General features: G+C 39.9%; 2 protein-coding genes across 2 annotated transcripts; one reads left to right on the top strand and one right to left on the bottom strand.

Moving 5' to 3' along the window:
* The first annotated feature begins 589 nt into the window (after positions 1-589).
* Positions 590-8,381, top strand: cfap97 (cilia and flagella associated protein 97). Its single transcript, XM_080450550.1, has 5 exons — positions 590-747; positions 973-1,980; positions 2,281-2,555; positions 6,505-6,664; positions 7,107-8,381. Exons 2-5 carry the CDS (start codon positions 1,017-1,019, stop codon positions 7,229-7,231), a joined length of 1,524 nt encoding a protein of 507 aa, XP_080306676.1. The 5' UTR covers positions 590-747; positions 973-1,016; the 3' UTR covers positions 7,232-8,381.
* A 171-nt stretch (positions 8,382-8,552) lies between these two features.
* slc25a4 (solute carrier family 25 member 4) lies at positions 8,553-11,041 on the bottom strand. Its single transcript, XM_080419442.1, has 4 exons — positions 10,859-11,041; positions 9,594-10,080; positions 9,276-9,416; positions 8,553-9,102 (listed from the first exon to the last, which is right to left on the bottom strand). The coding sequence occupies exons 1-4, from the start codon at positions 10,967-10,969 to the stop codon at positions 8,945-8,947; spliced, it is 897 nt and encodes a 298-aa protein (XP_080275568.1). The 5' UTR covers positions 10,970-11,041; the 3' UTR covers positions 8,553-8,944.
* Positions 11,042-12,686: the final 1,645 nt, after the last annotated feature.

Raw genomic sequence — 12,686 nt, 5'->3', positions numbered from 1 at the left:
GGGGTTCAGGCTTTGTAGACACATGAGCTCACAGAAACAGGCAGTATGGTTTATTGGGGGAAGCATTTTTTTTTTATTGACAAATTATTATAAAAAAACGTATAAAATTGTGGTTTTTGATCATGCAAACTGCCATACAATACCATCATGCAGTTTGGCATGAGTATTCCTATGTCTATGCTGTGCACTTCAATGGAGATGGACTAGATGTAGGCTATCAAATGTAGTAAAATTAACCCGTCAAGAAAAACACTGGACATATTGTGGTGTAGCAGCTCAATACCCATTGATATAGCAAATAGTATACTGTCTTTGCGATAAAATAATGTACAGGTAGGGTTCTTTTAAAAGAAGAAATTGGAGAAAATGAGCTATAGGCTAATAACCCAAAAGCAGATGCATAGGATGAAACATTTATCCTATATTGTTGTGGGGAAAAAAGAGGTGAGTGTGAAAATGTGTGAGAAATCACTTCATCCGCTGTTAGACACTTGTACAGTAGATGGCGGTAATGCAAAATAATACCGCATGCATCCGTAAAACAAAGAAAAAAGAAGTGCGTTGTCAGGAAGTGACGTTCCCTAGCTACACGAGTCAGCCTCAAGCATTCATTCCAGATAGCAACAATGTCGATGTACATTGTTTAGTGAGTCTTACATAGATACAAATACATGCATTGTATCGGATAACAACATCTAAAAGAGATGTAAAGCTCGTGACATTGTTTGCTTCGCGGACCAGCCTATGGTGAGACTATAACAAAAACACAGTACACTGTGTTACCTAGCTTACCTTTACCTAAGTAAAACGGGCATGTTGTTGTTGTTGTTGTAGTAGTAGCACCATGAATCATAAGCTGTCCTGTCACTTGACAAAGAGACAGTGAGAGAGTGGTGGGATGGACATGATGAGCTGTTACTGACTTTGTTGTGGTAAAAGATGATCTAATGATGACCTGTATTTATTTGACAGGTAAAGCTTCTGCGTTTCCTCCACTGAAGTTGAAATAGGCTAACATGTTCAACCCCAAGGTACCAAAAGATGAAGTGGATCACTCATTTTTTGACAGCGACTACGAAGATGTTGGCATCAGTAAAGATGGAGGGATGAAGAAGGTGGGCAAGGATTCAAAGGATGAAAAGGAGGGCTCGCCAGTGCCCGAGGCTCTACATGGCAGAGGGAGTCAGAAGACAGAGGCTCTTGAAGGTAGTAGGTCTCCACGGACAGATGAGGCGACGGTTCAATTATGTTTAACCAAAGGAGTGGAAAATAAACAGGTCAACTATGGATCCGAGGTAGAAGATATAAGTATGGCTTCCAGCATGTCATCTATTGGCTGCAATTCAGATAAAGTGGTCCACACAGGAAGTGATGTTGAGATGTCCAGCATGCACTCTAAAAGCCCCAACGAAACATTCATAGTTTGGTCAGATAAAGACAGCGCGGACGATGATGAAGATGGCTATCACCAGAGTCAAGATGAGAGCGAAGAAGAGGAAGGGCTGCCATCCACTCACAAATCATCTGGCCTAAAAGCAGGAAAGGTAAAATTCCTGAGGAAGCGTCATTCCCGAACTTCGTCTGAGCCAGACACAGACACGGACACAGACACAGATAGCTCCTGTGGCAGCAGTAGCAGCGAAAGCTGCACTCTGGAGCCCCCCACCTTGACCAAGTCTAAGACGACGCCACCCTCCACATCCACCAGAATGAGAAGGTCTAGTGTGGGCTCGGTAGAGCCTAGTGAAAGGCCCGCTACTCCTGTGGCGGAATCAGAAGACTCGGTAACAGATGTGACCCCCCTCTCCACTCCTGACACCAGCCCGCTCCAATCTCTGGACCTGACGCAGGGATCCAAAATCAAGGAGGCAGAGAATGGAGGTCTCCAAGAGCAGCAGCAGCACCCAGAGGATGTGCCATCTAGTGTCATTGGTAGACCTGAGGAAGATGAAGAAGATGAAGCCTCAGATATGGATAAATGTGAGTCATGATATGTATTCGGTAAATATAATTTTGTTACCCTTCAGCCTTTATCTGCTTGCTGACATTTGTGCTGTATTAAAACGTTATTTGTGGTGTTTTCAAATGGTGTACAGGCGGTGCTTTGGCTTGTAGACTTATGGCCAGGATAAAATTGGAATGCATGCTTTTGTTTTTGGTATCTGACAAACAATATAACCAAACCAGGCGTTCCTGTCTCTTCTAGAATATGCTCCAATCAAAGAGGCATTCAAAGAAAACCATGTTTTGTTAACTTGTTTCCATTATTATTCCATTAAGATTCTTTTAGTGTGGAGAGTCAGCTGGTGGATGAACTGGTCTTTAAATGTCCTGGTGGGAGGAACAGGAAAAACTACTCATTTTCCAATGATGAAGTCCGTCGTATAGACCGTGAAAACCAGCGGCTGCTGCGAAAGTTGTCTGCCAGGTCCAGACCAGGTAGCTCAGTAGGTACTGGGAAGACCCCTACAGCAAGTACTGCACCTCCAGTACCTGTAAATCACAGTGGGCTCAACCGACAGCGGGAGCAGCAGCGTATAGAGAGGGAGAACCTGGTGAGTTTTGAGCTTTTAATCCTCTAATCTTAGTAAAAAACGGACCTGAGTTGCACTGTACTTGGTGTTGGTGCGCTCTTTTTTTCAATCTATACCAAATCTCTTCGGGAAAATAACTGATCTACAAGCTCGCAACGCGTTGCAACGCGATGCGTTGTGAGCTTGAAGTTCGGCTATTTTTGGCAAACGTTCCCCCCAGAATAAGGATACTGGGGTTCAAGTGGTTAAAAAATAAAAACATAAACCCCCCCTCCCCTATCAAATATTTAAAGATATTCCACTAAACACAAAGTAGAGGATTGTATTTTATATCTGGGGAGTGAGGCTGTGTATCGCAGTATGAGCTAGTGAGTTTGGGAGTACTGGTATCATATACAGGGCTTATTTATATCTGGCAAAATTGGCACAACATGTTGCTAAGACATAATTATGAAAATAAATATGTCTTTAACAAAGAACATGTTCAGTGGAACCAATGGTTGACAACTTTTTTAAAGTTCAGATATTGTTCCTACATGAGCACAATAAAAGTTTTCAGTTATTTGCAAAAGCAGAAAAAGGTCAATCAATCTAAAATATAGTTATCATTAAGTAGGATGACTTTTTGTGTTAAGTAGGGTAACACAAGATTGATTTCCATTGTTAAGTGATGCCTTTGCTAGCAGCATCAACATTAACAAATGAAGTTATCATTTGGTCATAGTTAGTGAATATCACAAAATAAAACAATATAACAATATCAAACAGTACATTCACAAAAGTTCTCAAGCTAAACCTTTTGTAAAATGTCATAGGCAGAATTCTGTAATCTGTAACAAGCTTTTCCAGGAGCCAAATTTTGATCTTCCCCTTAAAAGGTTAGAGGTCTGTCTACTATTGTAGAGGTAGTCAAGCAGGCCTCAAGGTGTTATTCGGACCCCTATTGGAAACCATTTTTAAGTTCTCAAAATGTTTTTCTGTCTATATGTTCCAATGGGACAAGTCTAATCATCACCCTCACCTTCTTTTTCCAACCAAAGATGTAATCAACATAAGAGTAAGCCTAATAGTCTGACACAGTCCTTATTCAGAAGCCTTTATGTCTTTGAAAGTAGTCTTGCATTTATCTTCCCCAATACCTTCATGGCCATTCCTTCCCCATCCAATTTATTATAATATCCACAATACAGCCCAAATATTTAACAGAAGCAGCAATGTAGGTCCAGAACCAAATAAGTTACAAGTAGCTAGAACAGTCATTCTATGATTTCCATTAAATTATTTTCATGTTTTTGTAGTTTGTGTCTGTGTGTGACTACGGAGTGGTAATGTCTAGCATAGTGCCAGTGTGAGAGCGCCATCAGTGAAAGTGGACACGGACGGACATGGACAGATGGTAGCAGGTGTCAGTGAAGCAGCAGCCATGGAGTGACATTTTATCATAGGTCATCACCCTACGTCACTCTACAGCCCCTTAACCCAAACTTTAACTCCTCTTGACCACGCAGTGGGAGGGATGTTTACTATCTCATCTTCTGCATGCTAATTTATGTTTAAATGTTACATTTATTACATAGTCTGCTTTCTGACATAACTAATCGTCAATGTTGTTATTGATGTATGTTATCATGGAACATGTTCCTATCCCTTTCAGAACAGACTGTTCTCTCTGGAGGCTCACTGTCTTTCACCAACAGTTCCTTCGCCCTCCCTTCTCTCTATTCTTAGAGTGAAGTAATTGAATATGGCGTGTGATGATCATTATATCCATCCCACACGTGACATGTGTAAGACACCTCATTTTCAAGCATTAGAGTACGACTGTTTCTATGGATTTCAAGATAAATAGTTACATACAGTAATCTACCATACCATATCATATCATATATCGGTTTAACAAAATGTCAAAATGATCAAACCTTTCCCAGATAGCCACCAGTATCTTTTCCTGACCTCCGAAAGGCCAGTGAAATTTAAGGAGGAGGTCTATTGACCTCCCTTTTTCCAGTTTCCAGTTGCCTCTTTCCAGTTGCAATGCTTTGAGGGGTTTCGCTTACCAAGGAAATTCCAGAGGGCTTGTGGGGGGTGACTGCATATATCACTTCTGAGCATCTAGCCCACAGAAGTTATTTTTACTCTGAACTGTCTCTTTTCATACTTTTCAGACCTGCAAAGTGCAGAACCAATTATTTATTTATTTATTAATAAATGGCCTGGCCAAGACTATGTTTTGCCCGTGTGTGTGTGTGTGTGTGTGTGTGTGTGTGTGTGTGTGTGTGTGTGTGTGTGTGTGTGTGTGTGTGTGTGTGTGTGTGTGTGTGTGTGTGTGTGTGTGTGTGTGTGTGTGTGTGTGTGTGTGTGTGTGTGTGTGTGTGTCCGTCTGTCCGTCTGTCCGTCTGTCCGTCTGTCCGTCTGTCCGTCCGTCCGTGTATCCGTCTGTGAACAGCTAATCTCCGGCTCCGTTGCCCTGATTGACGTGAAACTGTGCACACACACTCCCTGGATGCCAGAGCAGAACCTCTGCCCAGTTTCCAGATCAGCCTATTATAGCGCCACGAAACAAATCTTTTGATATTACTCCTACAGATTTTGTCCAAATATCACACAAATATGTACACAGTATCTCTATAGTCATGTGATCAAGACGGATTTGTCAAATTTTTCATATTCCATCCTGAATGGCTAAGATATGCATCTAAAGTTTGCAGGAGAGGTTCACTTTGACCAAAATGCCTCAAATCATGAACGATTGCCGTGAAAGTTCACACATACCTGTTTTAGATAAATATATAAGGATGAATCCTCCCCCAAATTACACTCCCATGGATATTTGACTATGAGAAGTCACAATGAAACCTTGTAATTTAAAAACACCTAATAGTGTGACAGAGACTGACAGATTCCTCTGTCAAAACAGCTGTCTGACAGCCTGCTTGACCATATCCCTCCATAACAATAAAGTAAAAACAATTTGAAATAGTCTTAAATTATATTCAATTTTAAATGAATTTGAAAGACCCTGAAATCATCATACATTCCTTATATTTCTTTGCAACTTTGATTGATTGAATACTTTTATCAGTCAAAAATATAAAGAGCACATGGTGGACATTAAGGCTAAAGGATAACACAAAAAGGTCCTGGGGACTTGTTCCCATTGTGGTCCTATGAATTCAATTCATCAACATAAAAATAACACCATAATACATGTCATCAACAAATACAAAACACTATGTACAAAGGAGAAAAAGGAAAAACAGCAGCAGTGGGAACATTTTTTTATCTCCCCTTGTGGTCTCCTGATAGGTGATTTTTCAGGCCAGTTTTGAAAGAAACCAGCAATTTACATCTTTTTCTTTAGTTGACTATTGCATGTCGTAAACACAAAACACTCAATGTGTTCCAAGTTTGTACATAATGCTGCTTCTAGGCCTTTAACTAAAACCAGGAGAAGAGAACATATTATTCCTATATTAACTTCCTTACACTGGTTTTCATTTGACAATTTTACTGATTACTTTTAAGCCACTTCATGGCCTGGCCCCTAATTACATTATTTTCTAAGTTATTAACCCTATACGAGCCTGTTCACAACGGGCAGGAGCATTTGGTTGTTCCTTGATTAAGATGAAGGGTGACCGAGCCTTTGCTGTCAGGGTTCCTCTGCTCTGGAAAGACCTGCCTGAGGAGCTTAGGCTTGCTAAACCAGTGTCTTCTTTTAAATCTTTTATTAAAATAAGAAACAGCGTTTCGATCATTTATTTTTGTTGTTTAATACTCTTAATGTTTTATAAGTTGTTTTGTAAATATCTTGATATATTATTGGTAAATATAAGTATCTTTCTACCATTGTATGATCCCTCACTTAAAACTATCAAGTGTCTGATTAGACAGCGTGTTATTCTACTCACGGAAATTGAGGTTAGGAAAATTACTTTGCACTAAGTCAAACCATGTATTGTCTTGAAAGGCTTTCTTGAAGAGGTTGGAGTCTATTAAGCCCACACCTGGCATGAGACGCTCAGAGCAGCTTGAAGACTACCAACGCCAAGCTACGTACCTGGGAAATGCTTCAGACTCCATCTACAGGCCTGCCACCAAAAAACAGTCATCCAGCACAGCTCCTCCAGGTAAGTGATTTGTGACTTAAGTTGTTTAGCAGACCTTTTATCTAAACAAAAGATACCAGACAAAATTGCATGTAGGCTTGAGTATCATACTATCGGGTAACATTGATGTCTATTTCTTTATGCTATCTTTACACACGCATTTATCCCTCCTGCATTTTGCATGGGATGATATCAAATCAGCTGATACCAAACTAATAGACTAAAGCTCTATGTGTCCAGTATTACCTGGAGTCCTCAAAAGACTTAACATTTTGGAATTGGTCAGTAATTTTCTGGCCCAAACACATGTGTTGCATGTGCCTGTAGTGTTTGTTCTCTGCTTTCAGAATTGAAGGCAGAATTGTGAATGCATCACTCATTTTCAATCACGCATTCTTGGCCTATGCCTGGTGTGATGCAACAGTTTTCACTAACTCAGTGTCTCTGTTCTGGTTGCTTGCAGGTAAGGGTCCACGTCCAGGCAGTGTTGTTCACCACACTAGGGCAGCGTCGGGCTCAAGTGACTCCACCACCAGACCGATTCCCAAGTCCAACAAAGTCAGTGTGCCACGGCCAGCTTGGAGCTGAGAACAATACTATTAATTGCCAATATTCAATGATTCATGTGGGGTAGAACTCAAGTATATTTGATGGTACTATTTCCAAAAGGTAAAGTCTGGGACTGGGACTTATCAAAGCTTGGATCATTTAATGGGATCAGCATTCTTTTAATGAAAATAATAGTAATGGCTCCGATTATTGCGCTTTTCTAAGTACCCAAAGTCGCTTTACATAAAAGAAAAGGAAGGAATCAACTTTCCTAATTTTTTGTTAAAAATGTTTTGGTCAGATTTGCTTTGACTTTGTTTTACTCAAGACTTTGTCCAGTCCCCCTACTGAATGTGTTGTACATTTATCTGTAAATTCCAGGAATCTCTGTATGTCTGACTTTCCTTCCGCATATATGAAGAGCCGTTCATTCAAATTCAACTTCACACTTGGCGGGTTTATTGCTGAGGACCCAAGAAAGTACAAGGACGAGTGTGAAGTCGACTGGATAAGCGGTTCTCCAGAACCAGCCCGCTCAGGACATGTACGCGTTCCGAACAGCTCCACACCCTAAACAGGCAGAGAACTAGTATTCTGAATAAATGGTTGGGCTGCAATTGTTAGCTTTTATTTTGAAAGGTTGCTCATTATAATATATATTTGCTATATTATTATACATTGTATTGCCTGTACAGTGACATCTCTGTTGAAGTGGTGAAGGTACTACAATGACTTCTGTTCCCAATTGTTAACAGTTATTCAGAGTGGATAGAGTTTCACTTACAATGATAACATGCGCAAATTGTCCTACATGCACTTTTCTTTGTTTTGTTAAAGAAAATTTAAGATAATTTGTATGCTTTGTAATGCATATTGAGAGAGTTATGCTAGTGCTATACTGAAATATTTTTAGATAAAAAAATATATATATTTTTATTGTGATTTTGTGTAATGTTTTTCATTATCAAATAAAGCTTCTGCTTGGGCGACATCTTGCTTAATGGCACCATTTTTTTTGTTTTCACAGCTTGAAATCAGTAAATTATTTTCTCAAATTTTATTTGAGGCAAAATGAACTCGCAAACTATTACACCTTTTCCCCAAATACATAGTTGGAATAATATTGAATTAAAAATAGGGTTACATGTGTTCTAAGGTCATAATAAAGCCCATGGTAAATACCAGCTGTGTCACAACAATGGCTGTCAAAAACACTCCATTACATAGATCAGTATTGATGTTGAGGTCGGTTTTGTACAAATATAAGATGTTAAACTTCATAATGTGTAAGGCAATCATTGAATAGCAGTGCAGCAATTGGTCAGGTTTGCCATGAAAAAATAAATGTGACAACACAAAACAGAATTATTTTCATATTTATTCTTATGAAAAGAATGTATGAGGTGGGACAGAATGAACATATGAAAATGTGGGCCTCAGTAACTTCTACAATCTGACTGTATAGATTAACTGTATGAGGAGCAAATGCAAGGTGGAGAGGTGATCCACAGTCCCACTGTGCAACCAACCTGACTTACTTATTCATCATGAGCCTTTTGACACATCACATCTTAAAATAAAATATATACAGGTTTCCGGCTTGAATTCGGGCCAAATAGGCCCACCTTTCCTGGTCTGTCTCAAAGGGGCACATGCACACCTTGATTCACCGCAAGTTGTTATCAATCTATGAAAATAATTAAGACATATGCAACAAGAAGGGTTTCCTTGAGGACTAGTAGACTATAATGTTTATGTGACCTTCTTGATCTCATCGTAGAGCACCAACACAAAGGCACCACCCGCACCTCTGATCACGTTGGACCAGGCACCCTTGAAGAAGGCTTTGCCTCCCTCGTCCTTAATGATCTTCTTCCAACAGTCTATTGTGCCCGAGTACATGATGTCCGCTGGAAAGTGACATATGGATTAATAACCACTAACAAACCGCCCATTGACAGGTAAAATGCATTATGACACTAAACTTAACAAACTTATCCAGTCCTAAAACACAAAATTGGACAAGTTCACTGTAAGATTCGTGATTTTATGGTGTGACTCTATGATCAAATGGGATACTCACCTCCTTTGCGTCCCGACTGCATCATCATGCGACGTCTGACGGTGTCGAAGGGATATGAGATGATTCCAGCTACGGCAGTGACGGACTGAGCAATCATCCAGGTAATAAGGATGCTGGTGTTCTTGGGATCAGGCAGCATACCTATGTGATGAGGTTGGATACAATAAAAACATTATAAAAAGGTCAGTCGGTAGTTATGTGACAATATGATTACAATATTATAACTTCCTTGTGTCTGTCTTAAACCAATTAGGCCCAATCAATTCGGGCAGGTTTGCGCTTGATAAGAATAAATGTCCCATGTTAGGCCCAATTCACCTTTAGCTGTGTCAAAGCATCCGAAATAGGCCGCTCTGTAAATGATAATGCCCTGAACAGACACGTTGAATCCTTGGTAGAGACCCTTGAAGCCATCGCTTTTGTAGATCTTAGTGAGGCAGTTTCCAAGGCCAGAGAATTCTCTCTCGCCTCCACTTTTGCCAACGTCGGCAGCAAGCCTTGTTCTGGCGAAGTCAAGGGGGTACACGAAGCAAAGGGATGTTGCACCAGCTGCGCCACCAGATGCCAGATTTCCAGCGAAATAACGCCAGAACTGTGTTTTGCCGTCCACTCCACCCAGGAAGACCTGCTTGTACTTATCCTTGAAGGCGAAGTTGAGGGCTTGGGTGGGGAAGTAACGGATCACATTGGCCAGATTACCTCTCCAAAAGGAAATAAAGCCTTGTTCCTTTGGGATTCTAACAAGACAGTCCATGATTCCCTTGTACTGGTCCTTGACTGCGATCTGCTTGCTGACATGTTGCACCTGTATGCAGAAGAAAATGAAAGATTAAGGCCTACTATTTGCCTATCAATCTTAGCCAAATATTTGTGAATAGGAATTTCATTGTCACCCAACTAAGCTATTTTCGTTTAATAATAATATTACTATAGTTTAAACAACAAATCATTTTAATTTGAATAATTCTAAGCAGGCTAGTTGTAGGCTGCTTCATGCTACAACAAGGCGTCACTTGAGATGAGGTTGTGCATATTGGGTTACATGCTTGAAGTTAAATTTAGGAATTTACTTACACTGAATTACAGAGGTCACACTTTATGCAGGAAGACTAATGGCCTTATTTAATGTGAAAGCATATTTAAATTCATATCTGTCATTAAAGCAACTTACACTATAACAGCGCTTAACATGTATACACAATCAAGATTAAACTATAGTGCTTTTTTTCATATAAAACACCAGTATTTGACGAAACAATATTAAAACACTGTGTCACCATCTCAACCAAAGCAGTAATTTAGGGCAGCTACAAGTCACATGCTTAAAACATCTCCATTCTCCACCCAATTGATGTTGCACACCTCCAGCAATCATGCATTCTCTCACCCTATGACACTAGATACTAAAAGAGGAGCTTGCTTTAGAGCCTTGTTGGATCAACAGAAAACTAGATATTTCAACCATGATGTTTTATTTTATTTATTGTTTTAGTTTATTATGATCCCCCCCCCCCCCCAGTTTACCAGTTTTACGCACTTTACGCACAAACGGCTCCACTGTGCCATTGGATCAATGATCTTACCTGCAGCAACAGCTTGACTCTCTCAATAGGAGCAACAGCTGTCTTGGAGATGGCAGCAGAAATGCCACCAGCCAGAAAGTCCTTAAGGAAGCTCACCGCCGCGTCCGACATGGTTGGATCTTTGGATGTTTCTCCTACTAGTGCTCAAACCTCACCAAGGTCCTCAAGGAAACCCAACGGCCGTTCAAGTGGACGAAGCCCCCCCTCATCTCTCCTAATATATGAGAGCCCCTTCTCGCGAGAATGTGGGGTGATGGATGTGCGCTTTGTCGAACCCTCTAACGAGGCTGAATAAATATCCTAGGTTAAAGTTCAAAATGTGCGCCATGTTCAGGAAATGACATTTTCGGCTAATGCCCAGGGACATTTAAAGGGCATATTTAAATGAATGATCAACACACAATTGGCTAAATGTGCATCTCTTTCTTGAAACTTGTCTTGCAAAAACGAACTAACTATAATTCCTATTATGCTTAAGTCTTTAAATTGGCATCAAGCTGGTAATGCAGACATCCTTGTCCATTGGTCCAAATGGTTGGATAGTGGAGTTTATCCAATAGCCCTAAAATGAATGAGTCGTGGAAGGGATTCATCCACATGAAAAGAAATCACGTTTTCATTCAAATGTTTTCTTTCAAATGTGATGAATCATATTTTCATTCAGTTGAATTTACAATCAATGAGGGTTAGGAGGCGTTATGGATCACCTGAATTATTGGTGCCTATACATACAAACATTGATTGATTGAATACTTCATTAGACAGAAATGCAAACAGCACGAGTGCAGTCATACACTTGGTCTGAAAGGATAACCCCCAAAAGTCCTAAGGACTTGTTTCTATTGAGGTCCTGTGTATTCAATTCATAGCGAAAACAAACAAACATAAACAAACAAACAAACAAACAAACAAACAAACAGGACAGGCCCACGTATCCATACATAGGCATGGATGTATGGGCCTGGCCAATACCCTCATTTACGCACGTGAAATGCAAGGACTGCTATGGAAGGCACGTGGATACATTTTGCGCGTTGTGGTGGTTGGTGTTGGTGCACACGTTAAGAATTCCCCTTGAGTTTTTCTTTTAAGCGCTTCCTGTCCTTTTTATATACTATTTGATCGGTGCGTAAAGCACAACATAGCCTACTACTACTCGCAAGTTTTGCTGCGTGTCCAGTTTTTGGCACCTGTTCTGTGAAGAGTGAGGAAGGGTCGTTTGTATGTGTGGATGCGAAGAGCAGTGTGATATAAGCAGTGGTGGAAAGTAACCAAGTACATTTACTCAAGTACTGTACTTAAGTAAAATTTTGAGGTATTTGTACTTTACTTGAGTATTTCCAATTTCCAATACTTTTACTTCTACTCCACTACATCTCAGAGGCAAATATTGTACTTTTACTCCACTACAATTATTTGAAAACTTTAGTTACTAGTTACTTTTCAGATATAAACTATGATATAATGAAACATACATTAACCACTTTAGCCCTATTTTATACATAGGCTATTTGAAAATAGCAGATCTACAAGCTCACAACGCGTCGCATCGCATTGTAGATCGGCTATTTTCAAATATTTAGTACTTTTACTTTTGGTACTTTAAGTACATTTTGATGCCAATACTTTTGTACTTTTACTCAAGTAAATTTTTAATTTTGGATTTTTACTTGTAACAGAGTATTTTTATATTGCAGTATTGGTACTTTTACTTAAGTACAGAATTTGAGTACTTTTTCCACCACTGGATATAAGATATACCCCACGGTATAAGATATCTTCTTTGACTCGTTTTCTTCCACTACGGCACTGTTTCCCAAACAGTGGG

This window comes from Gymnoscopelus braueri (assembly GCF_963280865.1).
Source record: "Gymnoscopelus braueri genome assembly, chromosome: 2".
Lineage (NCBI taxonomy): Eukaryota > Metazoa > Chordata > Actinopteri > Myctophiformes > Myctophidae > Gymnoscopelus > Gymnoscopelus braueri.
The sequence above is the reverse complement of the archived record's forward strand: the minus strand, read 5'-3'. Positions and strand labels throughout refer to the sequence as shown.